The following is a 27,673-nucleotide window of genomic DNA, read 5'->3' on the forward strand; positions in this document are numbered from 1 at the left end:
AATTAAAAAATAAAAAATAAAAAATTAAATGTAACTCAATTTTTTTTTGAAGTAAAAGGTAAAATAAAAGGATATTTTTACTAATATATCCTTGATTAAAAATTAAAAATTATAAAATAAAATTAAATGCAACTCAAATTATTTTTGGAGTAAAAGGTAAAATGAAAAGATATTTTTACTAATATACCCTTGATTAAAAATTAAGAATTAAATGCAATGCAACTCAAATTATTTTTTACTATTTTGAAGTAAAATGTAAAATGAAAGGATATTTTTACTAATATACCCTTGATTAAAAATTAAATGCAACTTAAATTATTTTTGAAATAAAATGTAAAATGAAAGAATATTTTTACTTGATTAAAAATTAAAAATTAAATTTTTTTTAAAAATTAAATGCAACTCAAAAGAAATATATATATTTATTACTGAGGTGTGATTATTAAAAATAAAAAATAAAAAATAAAAAATAAAAAATAAAATAAAGGTTGAAGCTATAGCGGTGGGTGAGCAAGTTGGCGTGCTTAGAAGGGAAAAAATCCGAGCAAAATTTGGATACATTTTTCAAAACCAATCAACAAAAAGTACGCAACCCTGAGCCGTTTTCTTCAAATTCCTTCAATTTTTCTTCATTAGATTCCATCTATTTGCACAAATTTCCCAATCCCAATCCCCAAATCCTCCCCCCACCTCCATGAATTTGTCAATCACAGCTTTGTACTGAATTCAGATGGCCGACACCAATTCCAATACCCCCACTGACACCGCGCCGGAGAAGAGCCCCTCCGCCTCGCCGACGAGCTCGAGGTCGGTGACTCATACTGTCAATGGCTCGCATAAGTTCGTGATCCAGGGCTACTCTTTGGCCAAGGGAATGGGACCAGGCAAGCACATTGCTAGCGATGAATTTACCGTCGGAGGGTTTCAATGGGCCGTCTACTTCTATCCGGATGGGAAGAATGTTGAGGATAATTCCACCTATGTCTCCATATTTATTGCACTGGCTAGCGACGGTACCGATGTGAGGGCGTTGTTTGAACTCACGCTTGTTGATCAGAGTGGTAAAGGGAAGCATAAGGTTCATAGCCATTTTGAGCGCTCACTCGAGAGTGGTCCCTATACTCTCAAGTATCGCGGCAGTATGTGGTATGTTTCTTGTTTACTGTGATTCTATCGACTAGGTGATCGATTCGTGAATAGCTTGCTGTTTGTAGATGTGGAACTTTTCGATCAGTGCATGTATGATCTGTGGTAGTCTTTTGATCGTGCGTCTGCAGGTTCTTGATTTTGTTTTTGTATCCATAATCATTCAAGATCATCAGGTTTCAGGTTCTATGTTATACGCTTGGTGATTGTTTTAGTATTGATAAACATTTTTCATGCCAGAACGTTCTGAATTTAAATTTACTTAAGCTTCTAGGTGGATTGAGGATTGAACATGGTATCAAGATTGGAAGCCTTGTGTTCGATCCCTCAATTTTGATAACCACTTGTTTGCCCTTGTATAAATTTTCAACCAGTGAAGGAGAATGCTCAAATTTTTTCTATTCTATCTGACTTAAGCTCATCTTAAGTGGGAAATTGACAGTGATGACCAACAATCAACATTTTTTTTGTTACTGTCTACTCCGATGGCACTAGGATTTTACATTTTTTTTCTTCTTCCTTTTAAAAGAACAATAATATCTTACCTCAACAAGTCTCTGTAAAATCGCTGTGATAAGTAGAAGAAAAATGAAGAACTAAGACTTTCTCCAGGATTGTAACGTGCAAGTTTAGCTGCACAAATAAATGGTGCGAGTTATATGGTCTCCTTCCCTGTGCAATATAAAAAGGCCAATCATCGAGGCTCCACTCTTTTAGAAACGCTGCTTGCATTGTTTTGTGTAATGGTAGAGTTTGATTGAGCCAAGTCGGATCTAACTCCGTTGGCACTAGGATTTTACTTTTTTTTTCTTCCTTTTAAAAGAAGAGTAATATCTTACCTCAACAAGTCTCTGTAAAATGGCTGTGATAAGTAGAAGAAGAATGAAGAACTAAGAATTTCTCCCGGATTGTAACGTGCAAGTTTAGCTGCACAAATAAATGGTGCGAGTTATATGGTCTCCTTCCCCGTGCAATATAAAAAGACCAATCATCAAGGCTCCACTCTTGTAGAAATGCTGCTTGCATTGTTTTGTGTAATGGTAGAGTTTGCTTGAGCCATGTCGGATCTAACTCCGGTGTCCACTCAATGTGATATGGAGATACCTATGATTGAATGAGCCAATCAGGTGCTTCACAATGAAGTGATTTATGAAACACAACTTGTCAGTAGATTAATTGATCACTTTGAAATGAAATATACATCACAGTGCGAGATCAAATAAATATTTTTGGCGTGCATACTGATATGCTATGATGACCTAAAACAGCAGACATTATGCATGGTTTAAGTTTGCTCAATTTAAGCTATCAGGGCCAAGTCTAACGGGGACTGATGATGATACTATCAACATTGTCATCAATATTTCTTTAAGCCATTTTATTGTTTGACACTAACATTACTTTAACAGATATTTATCTTCTATATTGAACATTAAATACTGTATTATCCATTTTGAAAACTATCGGTTTGAACTTTTATTGTATCAGAATAGAAAATGAGTACTTCAATTACTCATCTAAATATTATCCATTTTGAATACAATATAAATATTTCATCTCTGAATTTCAATTTACTTCACCTAACCAAGCAAATACTATATTAGAAACCTCCTACCGGGTGTATACTATACCAATCATGTTAGTATCTCTGTCCAGTGTTATTTTGATTTAGTTCTCCCATGGTTATTAATCTAAATTCTTACTAAGTTGTCACATTTTTAAAATGTTTACGACTCTTAAGTCAACTTGACCCTTCAGTTTGAATCAATAATAATGTTGTTCCGACGGAACAAACCAATATATATATTTATTGTGAAAATTTTAGAAGTACTGGTGTTTAGTGCAATTTGTTCAAATTAGCATTGGCTTCATAATATGGCTATTGGAAAGCCAATATTCTATTTCTTGAATGTTTGTGCAATAAATGTTTGGGTTTCTTTTGGTTATCATTAGTAAGAGTTGCTGTCTTCTCTCTATCTCCCACTTGCCTCTAGTGGTGTTTTCTTGGGTTGGCTCATTATCAGCTCATTCAAATTTAGTGGACTGCTATAAATTGGGAATGTTTTTGTTTTTGTTTTTGTTTTTGTAAAATGGATACTACATCCCTTTTGTAAATTTTAAATATCAACTAAATTGTCTCATATTTTTTTTAAAAAAGTGAACTGTTAACCCCAGGGATTGGCCAAGTGTCAAAGAGGCAAGTTGTAGACCAAGATTTCCGCCTAATTAAGGTATTTAATATGTCTCAAGACTTAAGTTTCTTGATATCAAATATCATAGGGACAAATAAATGTCATAGCAGACTGTTGATTGTACCTATACTTTGGTCCGAACACCCACGTTTATCCATACTAAAATAAAGTATTGAAGGGAATGATAGTCAATAACCCTCAAAATTCTTGCTAAATAGCTTGGAAAAATCAATCGAGACATTTCTAATGGGTTTTCTCAAAGAGAGGAATTCCCTACCTTGGTTAGGAGGCTATGGTGCTAGAAATGTTAGAATTGGAACTTTTCTTAGTAATCAAATTGGCTTTGTGTGTCTATTAGTGAAGATGAAACATTGTGAAGGCCAAAGGGCCACTCTATTCCTTATTGTGGCCTTGTTACAAATGTTTGGTTTTTTAGTTATAGATCAATAGTTGCTGCTTCTTGCTTGTGCTATGTGATGGCTAAATGCAAGAATTTTTTTGAGAAAGTCTGTTTTTTTGAGTTAGGAAATGATTGGTGTGTTATTATTTTGAGGGGACAACTTGATTTATCCTTATCCTCATTAAGGATGAAGTAGGATGAGATGATGGTTAAAGAAGAGGGGGCGATATCATCAAAATAGATCTTAAAAGAGCCTATGATGATATAGATTAGGACTTCACATTTTGCCATTTTGAGGGAAAATAAGGTCTAATTGGATACATAGAGTATTGCGCAAAGACACCCTGAATTTCTTCGTTTTTGTCTTGGTAGTTGATTGGTGAGCAGTCTGCTTGATAGACAATTGTAGGAAGGTGTTCTTGTATCTTAGGTAGGAATAAGCTCCATCTTAATCATCCAACCATCAACATGCTGATAATGTATTAGTTTTTTGTTCAGAAAAGGAGGTTAAGATGGATTATCTGTGTAAAATTCTGACCAATATTTTGAGCATCTGGAAAAAACATTGGTCTTGTTAAGTCGGCCATTTTAGTATAAAAAAAGACCATGTTGTCGTCCAAGCCAAAACAGATGAAGTTTCGTTATGAGAATGGAGTTTGGCCACTCAAGTACTTTCAGAGTTAGCTTAAATCCTGCAACTCTTGGAATCCAATCGTTGGGAAAGTCCTTTGTAAATGTTCCAAATGGAGGGTTATCTCTATGTTTAGAGGGGTGAACTCTTTAGCATTCTCATCTACTTCATTTCTTTTTTTCTTGTTTTTTTAAGGAAAAAAACGAAAACAAAACTTTTCATTTATTTAATCAAAAGAAACAAGTGTTCGAACGTAAATACTCCCGATGAGAGGAAAAGAAGCAAGAAAAACAAACTGAGGGAGTTATAAATATCTCCTCGTTCATACAAATGTCCTATAACGAATTATCGGAGAATAATATAGAAGAGAATACCAATAGAGAAGCTTTGATATGTAGGGTCTTTTGTGAGAGAACCAACAAGAGGTCAGAGAAGTTTCTATGAGAAGTCGTAGTCTACAAAAGTAAAGCTCAAATTTTCTGGATGAATAAGGTCTCTCGTTCCCGGACAGAATGGATGAATATTGTTAAAGTGGTCTGCTGAAAATTTTGGTTGCAACGGAATCAAAGTGTCTTTTTATGAGCTGAGCATGTTCTTGATTTGTGGGATATCATTAATTTTTTTCATCATATATGTGTGTGTATTATGCCAGCTAGAATAATTTCCTAGCTTATTTGACATTGAGTTTGTTGATGGTTTATTTCCTATCTTTATTTTTTGGGACTTTTCATACTTCAATGAAAAGTTTGTCCTGTCATTATAAGAACTTCATTGTGGGTTTTAAGACGAGAGCCCTTCCCGAGTATTCATTATTCGTCCCTTCTGTCACTAGTCTTTGACCTTTCTTTGATTTGTGAATGTAGGGGATACAAGCGTTTTCTTAGACGATCTACCCTTGAAAACTCTGACTACCTCAAGGATGATTGCTTGCAAATAAATTGTACTGTTGGAGTTGTGGTTTCGTCAATAGAACATCCACATTCACAGACGATTTCTGTTCCCGAGTCTAATATTGGAGCTCATTTTGGTGCACTGCTTGAAAATCTAGAAGGTTCAGATGTCACTTTTAATGTTGATGGGGAAAATTTTCAAGCGCACAGGTTGATATTGGCTGCTAGATCACCCATATTTCGGTCTGACTTTTTGAACATGATAGAGGGAAGTGAGGAGATCATTGTTAAAGATCTAGAACCTAACGTTTTCAAGGTATAAATATGATTAATTCGTCTTTTTACTTGTTTTTCTCTTATTATAGGTTCTGGTTTCTTTGCTTCTGCATTGGTTTTTTGCCATTAATCACTGCATCATGTTTAGAGGTTTTATTCTGAAGTTGCTTTAATTTTCATCAGGCTTTGCTACACTTTGTGTACACTGATTCCATCGCGGAGGATGTGGTCGTATCAGCGTCAAGTTCATCTTCTGAATCTTGTGTGGGTGACAACTTTATGGCGAAGTTGCTAGCGGCAGCGGATAAGTATGGTTTGGAGAGATTGAGACTGATGTGTGAATCTCATCTTTGTAAAAGCCTTTCCGTACGGTCCGTTGCACAATTACTAAGTTTTGCAGAGGAGCACCATGCCACTGAATTGAAAGCAGTTTGCCTGAGATTTGCTGCGATGAACCTCGGAGGTACTTCGTTTTTCAATTTAGTCAGTATGATCATGATAAAATGTTGAGACCGCAGAAATACGTCATTTTTCTCAAGACCGTAAATATTACTCATTGATATATGCAAGTATAAAGCCCCTAGGGATTACAAAAGAGCCACCCCAGTTAGAGTTAATTACAAAGGAGGTGTAATTGCACCGGAATTTAAGGTTAAATTATAAATTTAGTCCCCGAAACTTTAATATTTGTGTCTATTTGGTAGTCGAACTTTAAACAAGGTTTAATAGATCCATGACGAGTTTTATGTTTTATGTTTAGTATGTTTAGTAGATCCGTTGAAAGTTCAACAACTAAATTTGTTGTAATGCAGAAAGTTCAAAGATAGAATAGACACAAACTACAAGTTCACGGACTAAATTTGTAATTTAACCATAATTCAACGTAACAATTTTTACTATGCCCTTTTTTATTATTATTATTATTTATTTTAGTTCAAACAAGTACAGGAGCAAGGATTTGAACTTCTTAACTTCTGACCTTTAGGAGAAGCTATTAATATCTTAGTCGCTTGGGTCGACACATTCTCCCTGTTTTTCTTTATGATACAAAATTCTAGGATTTCTGACTCCCATAGTATTGCTTCATATTTTGGTTCTCCAAGGGATTTGCAATGTTCTTTCATTTTTCTGGGCTCTTGTGAATTGTTGTGGGTTGCTCTTTAATGAGTTATGGAACACCCATTTGACATTTAGGAGGATCTTGATTGTATTTCAACGTTTGTTTCTTCACTCACATTGAAACAGCATAAACTGTTGAACTCTCTTCCTTGATCTTGTATAAAACACTGTAGTTTCAGTTTGAGAGTATCCAGTTTGGGCATTTTTCTGCAACTAGTTGCTTCAAAATGTCAAGTTTACCTCAGAATTTTGGCTTAACAAATTCTTTTTTTAGAACATATTCCATTTCTGTTACTTCCCGATCAGTGATCTTGTTGATAAGGACTACATCAGGATACCTTTATCGTCGTCTGTTGACGATAACTCATTTCCTTCCTATCCTCGAGGCCCTCATGTTTCGTCTCAAGGTGAGTTTTGGGATGACTTTTGAAAAAGTACTTCGAGTAAAAGCACTTCGAGTAAAAGCACTTTTGTTTTATTTCCTTCCTATCCTTGAGACCCTCATGTTTTGTGTCAAGGTGAGTTTTGGGATGACGTTTGAAAAGTACTTCGAGTAAAAGCACTTTTCAAAGAACCAATCACCTTTCTCATCATCGGTTGACGATAACACATTTCCTTCTATCCTCGAGACCCTCATGTTTTGTGTCAAGGTGAGTTTCGGGATGACTTTTGAAAAGTACTTCGAGTAAAAGCACTTTTCAAAGAACCAATCACCTTTCTCATCGTCGGTTGACGATAACACATTTCCTTCCTATCCTCGAGACCCTCATGTTTTGTGTCAAGGTGAGTTTTGGGATGACTTTTGAAAAGTACTTTGAGTAAAAGCACTTTTCAAAGAACCAATCACCTTTCTCATCATCGGTTGACGATAACACATTTCCTTCTATCCTCGAGACCCTCATGTTTTGTGTCAAGGTGAGTTTCGGGATGACTTTTGAAAAGTACTTCGAGTAAAAGCACTTTTCAAAGAACCAATCACCTTTCTCATCGTCGGTTGACGATAACACATTTCCTTCCTATCCTCGAGACCCTCATGTTTTGTGTCAAGGTGAGTTTTGGGATGACTTTTGAAAAGTACTTTGAGTAAAAGCACTTTTCAAAGAACCAATCACCTTTATCATCGTCTGTTGACGGTAACTCATTTCCTTCCTATCCTCGAGACCCTCATGTTTTGTCTCAAGGTGAGTTTCGGGATGACCTTTGAAAAAGTACTTCGAGTAAACGCACTTTTAATAGAACCAATCAAACGTTTCCTTTTTAGCGTAATTAGAATTTAAAAGATTACTAGTTATAGCTAAAGGTACTTCTTACCCTTTCAAAGTTGACCCAAACTCATTTCTAAGAGCATTCATCATAGATTCTGCTGTTTCTTTGCATTCTTTCATATGGTATTGTAAATTGAACCATTCTTGTGCAGCTGTGATGCAATCAAAAGGTTTTGAGCTTTTGAAGGAAAACAACCCTTCTCTTCAATCGGAGATCCTGAAGACACTTGCTCAACAATGTGGGGAGGTTTCTGGCAACGGATCGAAATCTCGGAGCGTGTGGGCTCAACTTTCCGACGGTGGCGATTCAAACGGAAGAAGGGTTAGACAGAGAACCCAATAACTCGAAACCATTACTATTCCTTGTGTAAATGCAAATTATGGTTTTGATGTAACATGTAAAAAAACGAAGGATCGAACGAGAATAGATTCGTTTCAATATGCTTGCGAAGAACGATTCGATAGCACAGCCAAATTAGATGTTCATTTTCTAGTTTGATATTATGGTCATGTTTGCACCATGGATTTTCTTGCCATTTTAGTTGTGTACTCATTTGCTTGAGGAAGCTTTGATTGAAATCCTGATGGTGAAAAGCAAAGAAGGCACAGGTTATATAAGGTCTTTGTTTTTATGATTGTTTTTATTAGCTTTTCTATGGCATTTTTTGTTTTATTTTCTCTTTTGGAATATACTTTTGAATATTTGTTATTTTTAAAAATATGTTTTAGTCTCCTAATTTAGTAATTTAGTAGTTCATAATTTTAACATTGATGGGTCGTTGAATGAAAGAAATATGTACTCGACTTCATATGTCGAAAATGTGTGTTTTTTTTTTTTTTTTNATTAGATTGCATTTTTCACTCTTTCTTGCCTTACTCTCTTTTTTTGTAATGGTCAAGATCCACCGCTAGCAGATATTGTCTTCTTTTGGTTTTTAGAGTTACAAAGCGTATTGTATTCTTTTGGTTTTTAGAGTTACAAAGCGGAATCGGTGCTCATCTAGATACTGTCCTCTTTGGGTTTTCCCTTTAGGGCTTCCTCTCAAGGTTTTTGGGCTTTCCCTTATGGGCTTCCCCATCTATTAGGAAACGGGTTTCCCCTCAAGACTTTAAAACACGTCTTTTAGAGTTATAAAGCGGAATAGGTGCTTATCCAGATACTATCTTTTTTGGGCTTTCCCTTTCGGGCTTTTTCTTAAGGTTTTTGGGATTTCCTCCTTTACGCGTCTGCTAGAGAAAAGTTTCTTTCTCCTCTCCAACCAATGTGAGATATCACATTCTTCTCCTTTAATGAACGTAGGGAAAAGTTGTCAACCAATGTGGGATATTACATTCTTCTTCAAGTTGTCAACCAATGTGGGATATTACATTCTTCTTCTTTAACGAACATGCAAAAAAAATTCATTTTCAAAGATAGAATACTTCAAATAAATGTCTACGGAAAGCCATATTCTATAGCAACCTTAGCGTATCTACATTAAGATCAAAGTGACACGTGCCCCTTAAACCATCCTTTTTTTAATACATGAAACATAAATAAATCCTTGGTTTGGTTGGAGGGGCACAAATAACTTTTTAAAAAATATCAACGTCGATTCATTTTCAATCTCAAATCTAATAGGTTTCGGGCCTACGTAATTTTTTTTTTAAAAAAGAAACCAACTATTTTATTAGGTGTAACTTTAAATTTTATGTTTCAACATTATATTAATTTTTAGAATTTACGTATATATATGAGAGACACAATAAATATAAAATTCAAAGAGTTAATTTTTATATGAATTTATGCCCCTCGTAGCATATAATTTAGGATCAGTCATTGGACCTTAGTTACGATGAGTTCCGACAATATCCATAATTTCTTCAAAAAGTCGAACGGAAACCATTCGTATAAGAGTTTTGCATGCACGTAACTAGAGTTGAGTTCGATTACATAGTGATAACATGATAGTTATTAGTTAACTAGAGCTGAGTGCGACGTATATAAATATTTAAAGAAATTATTAAATTTTGTAAAAAAAAAAAATGATTCTGATGGAGACATTAAATAATGAAAAAGATATTACATGATATTATTGATAAATGAATTAGGTAGCAAGCCAATTCCTTATCATATGGTCTCTCCTCCACTTTTCTTTTCCTTTTATTTCATTTATTATACTTTTTTTTAAGTCCACAAAAAAAAAAAAAAAATAATAATAATAAAAATAAAAATAAAAATAAAAATTCAAAGGTATTTTTTAAACAAAATACTGACAAGTCAACATCGATGTCACAATCATGATTGTCCAAACCCTGTTGCCTATGGCCACATGACAAATGTCCCAGTCTTACTTGTCCGAGTCGGTTGACAGAGACGTCAACCAATTGAGTGGGGAAGGATGTCATGATGCATGTCTAAGGGGTGTTGTCTATGACTGCATGACAGATATCCCAGTCTTGCTTGTACATGACGTGTTGTCTATGGTTGAATGTCTGTTCCAAACCCCCTTTTACGTGCTTTCATCTTAGATAGGCCTTTAATACCAACTTTTTAAAGAATTTCGAATACATTTTTTTTACTTTTTTTTAACTTTAAAATCACCCTTCAATTTTTTTCAAAATTACCTTTCAATTCTTTAAAAAAGTTAATATATATATATATATATATATATATATATATATATATATATATATATATACATATATTTACCATTAGTACGACGTTTAAAAAAATACTCATAACTTTCGAAAGTAACGTTAAAAATGGAGATAATAATGATATGCAGATACACAGTTTCTTTCTATATATAAACGGTAATAACTTTATATATATATATATATATATATATATGTATATTTAAGAAAATTGGAAGAAAATTAATAAAACTTTTTAAATTTGAAAGTATTTTTAAAAATATTATTAAAAATTTTAAAATTAACTAAATATTTTGAGACTTTTTTAAAGATATTTTTATTAATTTAAAACAAATAAAAATTATCCAAAATTAATGGAATTTGAAAAAGTCAACAAAAGCTGTTGTCTTCGTCGGCGGTGGATGTGGTAGTTGTCGACTGACCCTCGCCGGCGGTGAAGATAAGTTCAGGCGGCGGCGGCGTCTGAATCAAATACAGAGTGGCAATTTCCGTAAATAAACGGAACTCGAGGGTCACTTTTCCACCATATATCTAATCTAGAGAGAGAAGGTCGTCTCTCTCATCTCGCCTGCAGCTGAGCTTCTCGTGGGGCATATCTATTTCTACCTCTCTTTGTCGCTTTCTTCTTCTTCATCTTCTTCCCAAAATCAACAAATCCATACAAATTCCGAATTACGGATTGAGAAATCGAAAATTCCATCCGATTGATCCTCTTTTTTTCAGTAATTTCGAAGCCTAATTTTCCGTTGCGATACGATCCTCCGTCCGGTGGATTTTCGCGACTAGTTTGAGTTAGGACGATGGGAAATGCCAATGGTAAGGAGGAGAGTTCTCCTGGCGGCGGTGGTGGTGGAGGAGGAGGAGGAGCCGGAGGAAGAGGTGACGGCGATGGACAAGGTCCGGCGATTGTTAGTTCTGTGACTAGTGAAACGAGTAACGCCATTTCTTCAGATTCGATGGGAAATACTCCTCCTGATAGCCCTGGGAAGTTCCGATCCCCGATCTTGTTCGCTCCTCAGGTCACTATTTCGTTCAATCTTTCTCCCTTGTGTGTACTGTGTTTGTATCTGTCTGTACTGTTGTTTTTGTTTGTTCGTGGGATTTGAATCAGTCAATGATGTTGTTTTCATGAAAATACGTTTTATTGTTCGGTGGAAGTTGTGTTTCTCGGGAAATTTCTGGGAAAGTTCCAGCCAAGATCCACTTCGTTGACTGCTTGAACTAAGAATGACATCCAATAAGTTTAGTGATGTTGAGTGTTCATTATTATTGTTTTTTCACTTTGGATCATCTGCTTAGTGCTGCGTTCTTTGAAGATTAATGGCTGAAATGTCTGTTACTGGATTTGCCTACTCTGATCGACTATAGTTTTGTATGAACAGCTGAGATTTCTCTCTTAATCTTGATCCCTTTCAAACTGTTGATCAATTTAATGGAGTTGGTTGGCTGTTGTAATCAATTCATGGAGCAGATTGTTACTTCTTTAATGGTTAACTCAATGATAATACATTCATCGATTTCATAAGTGACGAGTTGTGATTAAACTTCTAGTTCCAGATTAGATTGAAATAGATCGTAAGTTCGACTTCCTCGCTTTTGAGTCGATTCACATGTGAATTTGTATGATGATTAACCTTGGTTCTGGGTTTTGAAATGATGGTGGGCATGCATTACAAGACTTGCAGGTTCCTGTGGCTCCCTTAGGAGGTAATGGACCAACCCATTTCAATGAAGCCTGGCAGAATGAACTCCATGAAGCTGTAGATAATCCTCCAGTGCAAGGAATTCCAACAATCATTACATGGAGCTACGGTGGCAGCAGCGTTGCTGTTGAGGGATCTTGGGACAATTGGGCGTCCAGGTTCGTGATTTTTTCGAGCCTCATGCTTCATGACATCAGTTCTGCTGCATTTTGCATAAACAATGATATATTATGTAACATTGCTTTTGTAGGAAGACCCTGCAGAGGTCTGGTAAAGATTTTTCGATACTTATGGTCCTTCCGTCTGGAGTATATCATTACAAGTTCACCGTCGATGGTCAACGGAGATATATTCCAGATCTTCCTTTCATAGCTGATGAGATGGGCAATGTCTTTAACCTTCTTAATGTTTCTGTAAGTGTGATTCTTCCCTCCATCTGCATTACCATCCAATCAACATGAACTTGATGTTGACTCGTTATTTGTGTTGAAAAATTATGCGCTTCTGGTCGTGTGAAAATGGAAATTACCACGTAGGTGCCAAAATACTTGCTTGATTCCATGTTAGGAGGATAAATATCTGAAGCGAGGCGATAGTTTAGCTCTGCTTCTCATGTTTATAATTTCAACCTTAAGAATGTGTGATAAATGCTAATGGTTGATTGTGTAAGCCCATTATTGGTCTTTTCACTCATATTGTGAGATCCCACATAGGTTGGGGAGGAGAACGAAGCATTCTTTATAAGGGTGTGAAAACCTCTCCCTAGCAGACGCGTTTTAAAAACTTTGAGTGGAAGCCCGAAAGGAAAAGCCCAAAGAGGACAATATTTGTTAGCGGTAGGCTTGGGCTGTTATACATATGTTCAATATACATGTTTAGTGATATTATCGTTTTAAACCCGGAAAGGGACTGAAGAAAAGAATGAGGATAGCAATCCACTCCCCAGGGCTGTAAAGTTATGTAGAAACCCTAGGCCATATAAGTTCTAAAAGAAAAGAAGAAAAAAAGTGTGGCAGTGTTCTCACTAGGAGAGAAAAGAAGAGAGAGTAAAGGAGTGAAGCAGCGCATGTGCTTACAAACCTGTTGGCTGGTCAGAATGATGCCAAAATCTTTTGGAACAAAGCCCTTTTTTTCCTTTTTGAACACTTCTCCTGAACACCAACGTGATTATCACAAATTCTTTCTTTTCTTTTTTATTTTTAAGAAACGTGATTAGCACAAGTAATTGAGAGTTCTGTCTTGATCCTCTATCTAGCAACTGTAGATACACCGAGTACGATTCGGAAAGTCTTTTCGTTATCATATCATGGTTCTTGAATGTGTTACTTTTCAGAGAACTACTCTTGCACCTGTTTGATTGATTTGGGGTACTTAATTTTATCATTTTTGGAGATGTACGAGTTTTAGCTTTATCGGGGAATTTCCCATCTCAGTAGGAGCTTTCCGGAACCGGTTCGATAACCTTCACTCATAGATTCATATTTTGATTAGAAAATTATAAGAAAAAGCAGAAAAGATGCCTATACGATAGATTATCCTGGCTCTCTTTTCCTTTCTTTTAAATTTGTGCAACGATACACATTCATACTGTATGCAAAAAAGACAAATGTCCTACATTTCGTGGTTCTTCTTGCTTGTCATGAGTGTTTACATTTTTCCAGTGGATTGTTCTATCGAAGTTCATTCAAAAGATACAGGAAGAGGAGCGAAATTATATGGAAGTAGTTGTTCATGTGCCCAACCTAAATGAGCATTTGAGCTCTTAAAAGGGGGGAAATATATGTATACATTTACTCGCACATATGCTGTGAGATCCCACGTCGGTTGGGGAGGAGAACGAAACATCCTTTATAAGGGTGTGGAAACCTCTCCCTAGCAGACGCATGGTAAAAACCTTGAGGAGTAGTCCGAAAGGGAAAACCTAAAGAGGACAATATCTGCTAGCGGTGGGCTTGGGCCGTTACAAATGGTATCAGAGCTAGACTCTCGGCGATGTGCTAGCAAGGAGGCTAAGCCCCGAAGGGGGTGATCACGAGGCGGTGTGCCAGCAAGGACGCTGGGCCCAAAAGGGAGTGTATTGGGGAGTACTACATCGATTGGAGAAGGGAATGAATGCCAGTGAGGAAGCTGGGCCCCAAAGGGGGTGGATTGTGAGATCCCACATCGGTTGGGGAGGAGAACGAAATATCCTTTATAAGGGTGTGGAAATCTCTTCCTAGCAGACGCATTTTAAAAACCTTGAGGGGAAGCCCGAAAGGGAAAGCCCAAAGAGGACAATATCTGCTAGCGGTGACTTGAACCGTTACATATGTGCACGATAGGATAGGAGGTTGTAGCCTTCTCACACCTCTGATATGTATTTATTATCTGAGCTCATATTCTACTGCGCCTGATAGTTTGCTGTATACAATCCTGAATGCACATTGAGAAGTGTCCAAGATTTGTCGACATTGTTTACAGAAAGATGCATTACTTCATTTAGTTAGTGCAATGCAAAACACAAACTGATTCTATGCATTTCATCTTCACTCTTCATTTTGGATTTGTTTCCATTCTGTAGGATAGTGTGCCTGATATTCTACAAAGCGTGGTCGAGTTCGAGGCTCCCCAATCACCAGAGACGACTTACAGCCAGGCATTCCCCGGCGAGGAAGACTTCGCCAAGGAGCCAGCAGCCGTCCCATCACAGCTGCACCTCACGGTTCTAGGTATGGAGGACGCCGACGAAGCTTCTTCCTCAAAACCTCAACATGTTGTGCTTAACCATCTCTTCATAGAGAAAGGATGGGCATCTCAGTCTGTGGTTGCCTTGGGACTTACTCATAGGTTCCATTCAAAGTATGTCACTGTCGTCCTCTTCAAACCGCTCAACAGGTAGTTATCGTCCATTTTTCGCTCTGGCTGAACTTTGTAAAGGATCACGAGCTACTTCTCGCTCCATCATCCATGGAGGGAATCTTGCTTTATAGAACTGTGTTGGCCTAAGTTTGCTTGCAACAAAAAACTCTTATTCTGATCAATATTTCTTCGATCTATGAAGAAATCTTTGTTTTTATAGAACTTGTAGGCCAAAAAAGTTTCATTACCTTTTTCTAAATGTACCAAAAGTAGTAGATTTTGATAGCATATTTGTCTGCCTTAGTTTTAGCATTCTATTCCTTGTGTGCTACGTTTGACAAATTAATTTGGTGCCTGATTTTAGATGGATTGTTAAATAATTCTGGTTTAATTATATAAAGTTCTTCTAAAATTTCAATTAAGTTTTATTTTAACATTTTAGAGTCCTTTTTTTCTGATAAAGTTCAAGCTAGAAATCGATGGAGTGTTGGTGTGTAAAAACGCCTATCATTTGCAATTACATTTTACTTCATAGTCTATGTTCTTGCCATTCAATAATTTTTTTTAACTTTTTAGTTTGATTTTGTAAATAAAAATTTTAATGCGGTCAAATATCAACTTATTTTTCCAAAAAGGAAGTTTACAAGTAATAAAAAATTAGTAAGATAGTGTGATGTCCCACATTGGTTGGGGAGTAGACTTCCTCTAGCACGCGTTTTAAAGCCTTGAGGGAAATCCCGGAAGGGAAAGCCCAAAGAGGACAATATATGTTAGTGGTGGATCTGGGCGTTTTAAAGCCTTGAGGGAAATCCCGAAAGGGAAAGCCCAAAGAGGACAATATATGTTAGTGGTGGATCTGGGCGTTTTAAAGCCTTGAGGGAAATCTCGAAAGGGAAAGCCCAAAGAGGACAATATATGTTAGTGGTGGATCTGGGCGTTTTAAAGCCTTGAGGGAAATCTCGAAAGGGAAAGCCCAAAGAGGACAATATATGTTAGTGGTGGATCTGGGCGTTTTAAAGCCTTGAGGGAAATCTCGAAAGGGAAAGCCCAAAGAGGACAATATATGTTAGTGGTGGATCTGGGTCGTTACAGATAGCAAATATTGTCTTCTTTGGATTAGCCCTTTCGAGCTTCCCCTCAAGGCTTGTTTGCTAAGGGAAGGTTTCCACACCCTTATGTTGTCCTCTTTGGATTCAAGGCTTTAAAACTGCTAAAGGAAAGTTTTCACGCCCTTACGTTGTCCTCTTTGGATTCAAGGCTGAAAGGTTTCCACACCCTTATATTGTTCTCTTTGGATTAGCCCTTTCGAGCTTCCCCTCAAGGCTTTAAAACGTGTTTGCTAAGGGAAGGTTTCACTTTCCCTCAAGACTTTAAAACGCATATGCTAAGAAAAACGTGTTTGCTAAGGGAAGGTTTCCACTTCCCCTCAAGGCTTTAAAACGCATCTGCTAAGGAAAACGTGTTGGAAAGGTTTCTACACCCTTATGAAATGGTTTGTTCTCCTTCCCAATCAATGTGGGACATCACAGAACAAGAGAGTGAAATTTTGTATGTAAAGATGAAATTTAGAGATCTACAAACGAGCACCAAAAGCAAACATTAGAGTGTGTAAGCAAAGGGACCAAACTGAGAGTGAAAATTTGAGTAGAGGTGAAATCTAGAGATCTACGAAGGAATACCAATAGCAAAGGTAACTCTTATTATCCTTACCAGGAGTGCAAAAGCATAGGTAGCGAATAGGATTTACTTGGTAGTACATGCCAGAAACGAGTTAACCAGTGAAATACGATTCTATTCTTGGTGGAATGTACAACTTCAACACAATATTTTTTTTTTAAGACTTGTTAGTTTGATTTTGCAAATGAAAATTTTAATTTTGGAATAAAATCAACACAATTGCAGAAAAATATAATAACAGGTGATGAAAGAAATCCCCAGCCAGTAAATATTGAAGTATTAACAACAACATTCATGACTGATGTTGATGAGCAAAAAGAAATGGATTCATTGAAATGTACTTGAACTGATATTCCCAAACACAAAAAGAAGAAAGCAAATATTAATAGAAGACTCCACCACTATCTAATCTACTGAAAAAGGAAAAACAAAAAGGAAAAGGAAACAACAGCAAACAATACCCGCATACAGTACCATAAATTATGCAAACAAAGAGAGTAAAGATAACAGAAGAACCAAAGTAAAGCTAGTAACACGAAGAAGAAGAAGAAGAAGAAGAAGGGTCCTACATAGAAAGTGTTCCAGTTGGGGGTATATAGGTGTGCCATGGAACACAGTTGTGCTAACCTCTCTCTCTCTCTCTCTCTCTCNCAGAAGAACCAAAGTAAAGCTAGTAACACGAAGAAGAAGAAGAAGAAGAAGAAGGGTCCTACATAGAAAGTGTTCCAGTTGGGGGTATATAGGTGTGCCATGGAACACAGTTGTGCTAACCTCTCTCTCTCTCTCTCTCTCTCTCGGTTCTTAGCCTCTATAGGTTCTCTTCTTTCACGTTTGATCCATTTGTCACTTGGCCATCATGATTTTAACGAATTCCTCGTAGTTAATCTGGCCGTCACCATCCACGTCAGCCTCACGAATCATCTCATCGACCTCTTCGTCGGTCAATTTCTCACCAAGATTTGTCATCACGTGGCGGAGTTCAGCTGCAGAAATGAAACCATTCTGGTCCTTGTCAAACACACGGAAGGCTTCCTTCAGTTCCTCCTCAGAATCGGTGTCTTTCATCTTTCGAGCCATCAGATTCAGAAACTCAGGGAAGTCGATGGTTCCGTTACCATCAGCATCCACCTCATTGATCATGTCCTGCAGCTCAGCTTCGGTTGGATTTTGGCCCAGTGACCTCATCACAGTCCCAAGCTCCTTGGTGGTGATACAGCCTGCATCCCAATGTCAAATTATCATAAATCATGGAGACAGATCAAAATGACCTAAAGAGAAGCCAAGAGAAGAGGCTAAAGATTCCAGATGGTTTATCAATTTATAGAAAAGAAATTGGTTTTCAAGAGATTGGCAAGCATGAAACATACTATGAACAGTCAAAGTTCAAACAATGGGAAAAACCATATACCAGGAAGGAAACATGATGCTCATAGATCAGTAAAACCATTAAACGAACTTGTATAATTTAGAACTCAAGCAGAGATGGCATACAAAATAGCTCTTCGCCAGAAATTCCTAAGGTTATAGAAGCAAAGGAAACCAAAAAGTATAATTTCCATTTCCATTTTTCAGCAAATAGTTGGACTCAGTCTAAGAGTAAACCATACGCATTTCTCGCCTACCGAGTGCAGGTATAAATTTGCACTCAAACCTTGACTATCCATATAGATTGCGACAGTTTCACCAGCAACACATTTGGCAAAATCACAACCGTCAACAAATCAACTAGTCAGAGTTGACAAGGAAAATTCCAGTCCAAGCTGTAAAACCTCTATGAAACAAAAGAAAATGAGCAACAGCACTTTTTCTCATTCCAGAAATCCAATTAGCAAAGCACACAACCATATCTTAATTGCCTAGAAAAAACTTGCGCATGCACAAAACATCATCGACCACGAACTAAGCAGAATCATTTCATAGACATCTCTCTCCGACACTCCATTACAAGATCGCCGTCCAAACCGAACTCCATGACCAAAAAACAACACAAAACAAATAAAGTCAACAGCGCAAAAGAGAACACAGCTCAAACACGCAACAGTCAGATCACAGCAGATCCAATCCACAACGCTAAATCCTCAAACAAAACTCACAAAAACATCCAAACCAGCAGCTAAAAAAAAAAATCCATCGCACTACCAAAACAACCTCGAATTCAACCTAAACCCTAGATCAAACACAAAACACCACAAAAACAACAAAACAGACAATCAGATCTGAAAACTAAAGCTGAAAAACGCATCAAATGAAGGATAATTAACAAAAAAAAGCAGAGAGAGAAAAAAAGAGATCTGAGAAACGAGACCATCGCCGTCCTTGTCGAAGAGGCTGAAGGCCTCCTTGAACTCGGAGATCTGATCATCGGTGAGCTGCTCAGCCATAGTCGTCGACGGAAGAGGAAGAAAATATCAACGAGAATCCAAATCCAGAGGTTTTGTAGAAAGAGGCAAAAAAGTCGATCTGAAGAGTCTTTCTCCAAAATGGCGTAGAAAAAACCGGAAATGTTGTGAAATTGGGCCACACGTGTCATATTCGCACGCCGCCGAGGGACTAAGCGCCCCAATTGGCTCCTCACACGTGCGCAGTTTCTGACTGGATAAGAATGTCATAAATTAAATACAAATATAGTTGGATTTTATATTAATCATTTTATTTCTTTTTGTTAAAATAAATATAAATATAAATATAATTTCACAAATTTAGTGCCTAAAATTTAATTTTTTATATAGATTTAATTCTAAATCTTTTAAAAATATATTTTTTTTAAAATTAATTAATTTATTACATTTAAATTTAAATTTTATATTTATATAATAAATTTTGATATTTATAATTTTATAAATTTTAGAGACCATAAGATTAAATTTTAACATATATTTAAATTTAAAAGAAATTCAAAAATAAAAATCTATAAATGATTTAATTTTTAGTCTAAATTTATATTAATTCACGAGCATTATATCAGATAAATTAATATTATATTAATTCACCAACCGTATTTAAGCGTTAGAATTTGTGTAACCGGATAATATTTTATTTTTAAATAAATTTATGAAAAATAAATATTGTATAAAGTATGGACTAATTAAAACTTTATATTATTTTTTAAAATTAAAAAAAATGAAATTCTATTTAACTTATTTAATGTATGAAATCTAATATCAACCTTTTATAGATATTTGCTATTTTGTAGACATTTATGAGGTGGAAATGGGTAAGGGTATTTTTGTCTTTTCCTATTCTAGGTACCAGAATAATTAATTCTTTTTGACATTTTATATACCTAAGAATAAAGTTGGATTCTATATGTTCTTTTCATGGAGGGGTATTCTAGTCCAGAATAATTCTTTTTAATTTATTATTCGTTTTATTAATATCTTTATCTTATAGAAAGTAGATTCACCTATTTTGGAGACGACCCAGGTTGTCGTTTTTGGTTCTTTTATTTGTTTCCACATATTTTGATCGTGGGTCATATCCGACATTATGCTCCTCACCTCTCTCGAACCCTTGTCGTCTCCCTCACGTTCGTCTCCGAGTTTGCTATTAACTGCACTATCTTTTCCTCTACCCCTCACCTATGTAGCACTCCTGCCGCTCCTCCTTTCGTTTGATCAGCCCATCACTGCACCTGCATATCGTAGGTACAGTTGCCACTCTCTTTCTTGATTCCGCTCTCTCTCAACCTCTCACTTTTGGGTTCCCCTCACCTATAAGTCTTGACCATTGTAGCACCCCGTCGTTCCTCCCTTCGTTTGATCAGCCCATCACTGTACCTGCATATCGTAGGTACGGTTGTCTCTTTGTCTTTCTTGATTTCGCTCTCTCAACCTCTCACTTTTGGGTTCCCCTCACCTATAAGTTTTGACCATTGTAGCGCCCGTCGCTCCTCCCTTTGTTTGATCAGCCCATCACTATACCTACATCCCCACTTGATCACCACACACACTAGACATGTTAAGACTTGTTTGTTGCACACATAATGTGCTGCCTTAGCTCTCAAATCTTCGTTCTAATTTGATTCTCTAGCTCTATTCGACGAGATTCATTCAACTGATGGCTAATTTGAGGTGTTCGAACTTGTTATTAAGATATGTGGCTTTGTTGTTTGATGACATTTGAGCCAAGTGTTCGTAGTAGTTCGTGTTGTATGTGATGGTTGTGAACAACTTTTTTTATATAGAATTTGATGCACATAGTGCATGATCGAAGGTTTTTGTGGCATTTATCCATTTGTCTCGTGATTTTTTATGTGATAATGACTTGACTCCACTGATTGGGAGCTAAGTTTTATTAGTTGTACTAAAGCACATCAAATGTTTTTAACATAACAGATTTAGGTCTTTAAGTTTCACGATGAATGTTCTTGATTGCATATGCGTGTCTAAGCATACGCAAGGAGTTACTTATTGAGAATTTTCATACTCGAACGGAGGTATTTAAAAAACCTGATGACAATAAAAGTTCAATCAATTCAACCTAACCTGTGATGTCCCAGGTTGGGGAGAACAAATCACCATTTATAAGAGTGTGGAAACCTTCCCCTAGTAGACGCGTTTCAAAGCCTTGAGGGGAAGTTCGAGAGGGAAAGCCCAAAAAGGACAATATCTACTAGCGGTGGATCTGGGTCGTTACAAATGTTATCAGAACCAGACACCGAACGATGTGCCAGCCTTCTTGTTGTTCCTCGGAGGGGGGTAGACACGAGGCGGTGTGCTAGGGCCCCAAATGGGGGTGGATTTGGGGGTGGTCCCACATCGATTGGAGGAAGGAAAGAGTGCCAGAGAGGACGCTGGGCCCCGAAGAGAGGTGGATTGTGATGTCTCACATTCGTTGGGGAGGAGAACAAATCACCATTTATAAGAGTGTGGAAACCTTCCCCTAGTAAACGCGTTTTAAAGCCTTGAGGGAAAGCCCAAAGAGCGTTTTAAAGCCTTGAGGGGAAGCCCGAGAGGGAAAGCCCAAAGAGCGTTTTAAAGTCTTGAGGGGAAGCCCGAAAGGGAAAGCCCAAATAGGATAATATCTGCTAGCGGTGTGGATCTGGGTCGTTACATAACCCTTATGGTTTGGGTTGAGTCATCGAATTAGTTTGGTTTGAATAGAACCAACCCGAATTAATAGTTAATTTTAAAAAGTACTTTGATACAATTATATATAATAATATTTGAAAAAAAAATGTCACGTTAGTTCTCATTACCTGTTCCTTAGATTCTGCCGAGTATGCTTTAGCTGTTAAAAATGAATCATTCAATTTTAAAAATTACATTAAATTTAATACAATTTTAAAATAGGGAACTTTCCTTTAAATAATAATAATAATAATAATATTGGAAAAAAAATGTCACGTTAGTTCTCACTACCTGTTCCTTAGATTCCATCGAGTATTTTCGGACGTTGAAACAGAATTATTCGATTTTGAAAATTAGACGGAAAACTTACCATAAAAAATATAATAATAATTGAAAAGAATTTATAATTTGTAAAAAAAAAAATGTCACGTTAATTTTCATTACCTATTTCTTAGATCCCGCCCAGTATTCTCTAGAGGTTGATACGAAATTATTCAATTTTGAAAATTACATTAAATATATAAAATTTTAAAATAGGAAACTCACCATAAAAAAAAATAATATTTGAAAAAAAAATGTCACGTTAATTTTCATTACCTGTTCCTTAGATCCCATCGAGTATTCTCAAGACGTTGAAACGAAATTATTTAATTTTGAAAATTACATTAAATTTATACCATTTTAAAATAAGAAACTTACCATAAAAAAATATAATAATATTTGAAAAGAATTTACGATATATATATTTTTATTTTAGCTAATTCTATATTTATTTTTCATTATTTATTATTCAACAACTTTTATAAAAATAAATAAATAAAACTTTAAATTTTTTATATCACATTTTACTTTTATTAAAACAAATGAATAAATAACCCGAACAATCTAATTTAACCTAACTCAAATATTTTATGGTCGGGTCGAGTTGGTTCATTATTTAATATTCGAATATTTGAATTAGGTCTGAAAAATGTCTCGACCTAAATCAACCCATGAAAATCCTTAATTAAATTACGGATTTTTTTTTAAAGTCCATATCTATTTAGTAATTAAATTTTAAAAGTACCTAATAAATAAATTTTAAAAATATTTAATATGTCTCTCGATTTCTAATTTTTAAATATAAAATTAAATTTTACTTTTGAAAATATTGAATTAGTTAGATACGAAATAAAATAAAATAAAATAAATTTATTAAGTTTAGAAATATATTAAATATTAAATGAAAAAATATATGAGAAAATGAAATAATTGGAAAAGTAAATTAGAATCAGTAAATCGGAACTGTCTCTTGGCCCCGCGGGCAATTTTGGTGCTCAAGGTTCTCTCGTTCTCTCCCCCCTTTGATCCAATCTTCACCCACTGTTCTTGATTCTCCCTCTTCCGTGGCTTTCCGCTGCTCCTACTTCAGCACCAGTACGTCTTACTGTACTTCAATCTCTGTTCAATTTCATATTAGGGATTGATATTTTTGTTTCTGCATCTTTCGTATTTTGATTTGATTCTATATTCGGAGCGTTATTGATGCTTGGTGCACGAAATTATTCTAACTCAGTGACTGATTTGATATCTGGCGTGTATTTTGGTTAATTTATATGATTTTGGAGTGTTTCCTTAAAAATCTTATGGAGAATCTCAATCGAGCGAGGGTTTGAAAGCCTCGTTTGAGTGATGATTCTGATTAAGGAGATGGTGCCTGTAATGAGGGATATTTCCTCTCAGGTGCAGCAGATTGTCTCCTTGCTTGTGTGAGTAGAGGAATGTGGCTATTTTACGGATTGTGAGATCCCACATCGGTTGAAGAAAGGAACGAAGTATTTGTCATAAAAGTATAGAAATCTCTCCCTAACAGACATGTTTTGAAAACCATGAGGCTGACGGCAATACGTAACGGGTCAAAGCGAATAATATCTGCTAGCGGTAGATTTGAGATGTTACAAATGGTATCAGAGTTCGACACGGAGCGGTGTGCCAGCGAGGACGCTGGGCCTCCAAGGGAGTGGATTGTGAGATCCCACATTGGTTGGAGAGGGGAATGAAGTATTCCCTAAGTGTGTGGAAACATCTCCCTAACAGATACGTTCTAAAAACTGTGAGGCTGACGGTGATATGTAATGAGCCAAAGCGGACAATATCTGCTAGCGGTGGGCTTGAGCTGTTACACGGATGCTGCATCTGCATCAAGAAGTTTGTCAGAAGAAATGGGGACAGTGAATGTACTCCTATTAATTCATGGCTATCAAGTTGAAATTATGGAGTTTTTGGCCTATCTGAGTGCAATTACTTTATATAAGCCACATGAACGTATTTGGGATTTGCCATTTTTGATAGTTAAATTACATTTTTAGCTTTTATATGTTTCCATTTCTGTTCTTATTTTTTTCTTTTGTTTATTGTAGCTTACCAAATACTCTTAGCAATAGTCAATAGTCACAAATCCAATGTAGCATCATCCATTTTTCAACCCTAAAAGAACTTTAAACATTGACCCAAATTGGTATTTTTCAAGTAATATAACCTTATAGTATGAATCAAATATCTTTAAAGTAAATGGACCAAATTGATATATAGGTCAAAATATAGGGAGTAAAATGCAATTTTACTCTGCCTTTTTCTTCTATAGTGAGTATTCAATCCGTGAGTAATATCCTTAGATTCGCTTCCAGCTTAATTGGATGTCGCTTCCTTGTCTGGGCTAAGCTTATACAATATTAATCCTTTTTCATATTCTAGGTTCTCTTTTTATGCAGGTTCATAGCCTTTTTTGTCTGTGATGCAACCTTCATGCCATTTACTTTACTAGTTTTTCTTTATCTTTTACGATATTGTCACCAGATATGTCTTCATTTTACGGGCATTTACTGAGTTTCCGGCCGTCGGGGCAAGTACTAGGCCCTGATGAGTAGGAGGGCGCGGTGGTCGCTGCAAAACCTTGGGAGTGATCTCGGGCGGAGCAGCCATCGTTGCAGATTTTGGTGGTAGTAGCAAATATTCAAATGAGAACTTTGAAGACCGAAGAGGGAAAAAGTTCCATGTGAATGGCACTTGCACATGGGTTAGTCGATCCTAAGAGATGGGGGAAGCTTATCTAATAGTGCAATAGCGCGAGCTTCAAAAGGGAATCAGGTTAAAATTCCTAAACTTGGACGTGGTGGCCGACGGCGAAGTTAAACTTGGTTATTTGGTTTTTTTTCCAAATTGTATTCTATGAACGGTCAGATTATTCTGTGCTTAGTATTTTTTTTTTTTTTTTTTTTTTTTTTTTTTTTNATCTATTGTGTGTAAACGTTTGATCTTGTCTACAAAATTGATTTTCTTAACCAATTGACATTTCATTGCAGAATCCTCTACATGTAGGAACAAACCTGGGCTTTTCTTTCAACTGTTGCAATGGAGAGGCAGATGTCGTCTGATGGCGACGACACCCATTGGTGCTATCAATGCAGCCATTTTTTCTGGCTTAATGGAGAAGAAATAGTTTGCCATTATTGTAATGGTGGTTTCATTGAAGAACTTAACAATGCACATGATGAAACGGTTCAAAATGACTAATCCAGACACAGAAGAAGATCTTTCAACCGAAGTGCCTCCAATTTTTGAAGTCATGTTTGCATTGATGGGGCGAAGAATCCCCTATCCAAGATTTGATCTTCTTGAGGCCGTCAATGCTTTTACCAGCGAGAGAATGGCTGGAAGACTTGATGTGAGATCTCACATTGGTTGGGGAGGAGAACGAAACACCCTTATTAGGGTATGGAAACGTCTCCCTTGCAGACGCGTTTTAAAAACCTTGAAGGGAAGCTCGAAAGAGAAAGCCCAAAGAAGATAATATCTGCTAGCGGAGGGCTTGGGCTGTTACAAATGGTATCAGAGCCAGACACCGGATGATGTGCCAGCGAGGAGGCTATTCCCCAAATGGGGGTAGACACAAGGCGGTGTGCCAGCAAGGACGCTGGGCCCTGAACGGGGGTGTGAAAACTCCCTACCAGACGCGTTCCACTCAAGGGAAAGCTCAAAGAGGACAATATTTGCTAGTGGTGGGCTTGGACCGTTACACCTGACTTCGACGTTAGGAGGCGACCCAGTTCTGTCCCAGGGCAGAATTTGGATTCTTTCAACACTTTTTGGTTATTCCATGAACGCATGCCTGGTATGACTTTTGCTAGCGTCACTCCAGAAGGTAGATCGAGTCAGCGTACGGGACTCGAAGAGTTAGCTGCACAGCTTTCCTTGAATGAACACAGGGATTCAGTTCCAACTCCTGCTTCCAACTCTTCTATAGAAGCAATGCCTACAATCAAGATTGGCCAAATGCACCTTGCAACCAACTCTCATTGTCCAGTCAGAAAAATTTGAGCTGGGATCTGAAGCCAAAGTGATGCCATGTAACCATATTTATCACACTGATTGCATTCTTCCTTGGCTAGTCCAACACAATACTTGCCCGGTATGTCGGCTCGAGCTGCCTCAGCAGGATAGGGGAGGGAACAGCAGCAGCAATACTTAATTCACAAATGAGAGAGAGATTACTCAACAAAATCTGAGGATGCTTCGATTCCCAGATGTTTTTGCTCCTCGTCGAATCACTCGTTTCAGCAGTGGGATTCATACAAATGGCTTATCTACAGATCAACAACATGATAACGAGACGAGGTACCCCTGAATAACTTTTTGATTGCCAAGTCTATTGCTTTTCTCTACCTGAGCATGATATGTGAAGCCTATGTTCTAATGCGGCAATATTTATAAGAATCAGCTCTCAAGTTAGTGATATCTAGGGCTGTTCTTTTTTGTTTCTTTTCTTGTGTATAGTGATATGAAAAGAAAAAAATCACTATCTGTTACGATGACTTGCACTAGTAAAAGGGGTTCTAGAGCTGAAATCATATAAGTATAGTTATATATGTTGGGGATTGTTGGGACTACCTTGGCTAATTTAGGGAATGATCGTGAGTTTATAAGTAACGAATACATCTTCATTGATATGAGGCCTTTTGGAGAAGCCCAAAGGAAAGCCATGAGAGCTTATGCGTAAAGTGGACAATATCATACCGTTGTGGAGATTCGTGATTCCTAATATGGTATCTAAGCCAGCCCCTAAAGTTAGCCATGTCAATAGAATCCTCAAATGTCGAACAAAGAATCGTGAGCCTCGAAGGTGTAGTCAAAAGTAACTAAATTATCGAGCAAATAGTGTACTTTGTTTGAGGGCTCCAGAGAAGGAGTCGAGCCTCAATTAAGGGGAGGCTCTATGGTATACTGTGTTCGAGGGGAGGATTGTTGAGGATTGTTGGGAAGGAGTCCCACCTTGGCTAATTTAGGGAATGATCACGAGTTTATAAGTAAGAATACATCTTCAGTGGTATGTGGCCTTTTGGGGAAGCCCGAAGGAAAGCCACGAGAGCTTATGCTCAAAGTGGACAATATCATACGATTGTGGAGATCCGTGATTTCTAACAATATGTTCCACAGAAAGTCGTTCTCATTAGTGAGCTTCAATAATTAGAAGATGAGATTTATATGGGCAAGATTTGAAAAGGAGCAAGAGATTTGATTTTGTGTTTATATGGTTATGCATTTTGGCATTCACTTATTGCATCTAAGATTCTCACAGATGGGCTGAAATGACCATTGCTTGTTTCTGACTTCTTTTTTTCCTTTTGAAGTATCTTGATTTAACCTTTTTTTCCCTTTGTGTCGCTCTATTACACGATGGGATAAAAAGGTGGTTCGAGATATGAAAATTTGAACCTTCAACCTTAAGAGGAGTACAAGCAAATTACCGTACAACTATGCAAAGTTTAATAGTTGTCATAGAATAAATATAAAT

At 36.7% G+C, this 27,673-nt stretch overlaps 3 protein-coding genes and 1 pseudogene across 3 annotated transcripts; 3 read left to right on the forward strand and 1 right to left on the reverse strand.

Annotated features, from left to right (window-relative positions):
* Nucleotides 1-510: 510 nt before the first annotated feature.
* Nucleotides 511-8,556, forward strand: LOC111780442 (BTB/POZ and MATH domain-containing protein 4-like). The gene is made up of 4 exons (XM_023660860.1): nucleotides 511-1,146; nucleotides 5,233-5,575; nucleotides 5,719-5,998; nucleotides 8,072-8,556. The coding sequence occupies exons 1-4, from the start codon at nucleotides 731-733 to the stop codon at nucleotides 8,260-8,262; spliced, it is 1,230 nt and encodes a 409-aa protein (XP_023516628.1). The 5' UTR covers nucleotides 511-730; the 3' UTR covers nucleotides 8,263-8,556.
* Nucleotides 8,557-11,100: 2,544 nt separating this feature from the next.
* Nucleotides 11,101-15,460, forward strand: LOC111780402 (SNF1-related protein kinase regulatory subunit beta-1-like). Its single transcript, XM_023660784.1, has 4 exons — nucleotides 11,101-11,575; nucleotides 12,242-12,417; nucleotides 12,510-12,672; nucleotides 14,820-15,460. The coding sequence occupies exons 1-4, from the start codon at nucleotides 11,357-11,359 to the stop codon at nucleotides 15,135-15,137; spliced, it is 876 nt and encodes a 291-aa protein (XP_023516552.1). The 5' UTR covers nucleotides 11,101-11,356; the 3' UTR covers nucleotides 15,138-15,460.
* A 1,971-nt stretch (nucleotides 15,461-17,431) lies between these two features.
* Nucleotides 17,432-19,295, reverse strand: LOC111780072 (calmodulin-7-like). The gene is made up of 2 exons (XM_023660348.1): nucleotides 19,080-19,295; nucleotides 17,432-17,991 (listed from the first exon to the last, which is right to left on the reverse strand). The coding sequence occupies exons 1-2, from the start codon at nucleotides 19,153-19,155 to the stop codon at nucleotides 17,618-17,620; spliced, it is 450 nt and encodes a 149-aa protein (XP_023516116.1). The 5' UTR covers nucleotides 19,156-19,295; the 3' UTR covers nucleotides 17,432-17,617.
* Nucleotides 19,296-23,113: 3,818 nt separating this feature from the next.
* On the forward strand, nucleotides 23,114-26,747 carry LOC111780690 (annotated as a pseudogene).
* Nucleotides 26,748-27,673: the final 926 nt, after the last annotated feature.

Source organism: Cucurbita pepo, chromosome LG18, assembly GCF_002806865.2.
Source record: "Cucurbita pepo subsp. pepo cultivar mu-cu-16 chromosome LG18, ASM280686v2, whole genome shotgun sequence".
Lineage (NCBI taxonomy): Eukaryota > Viridiplantae > Streptophyta > Magnoliopsida > Cucurbitales > Cucurbitaceae > Cucurbita > Cucurbita pepo.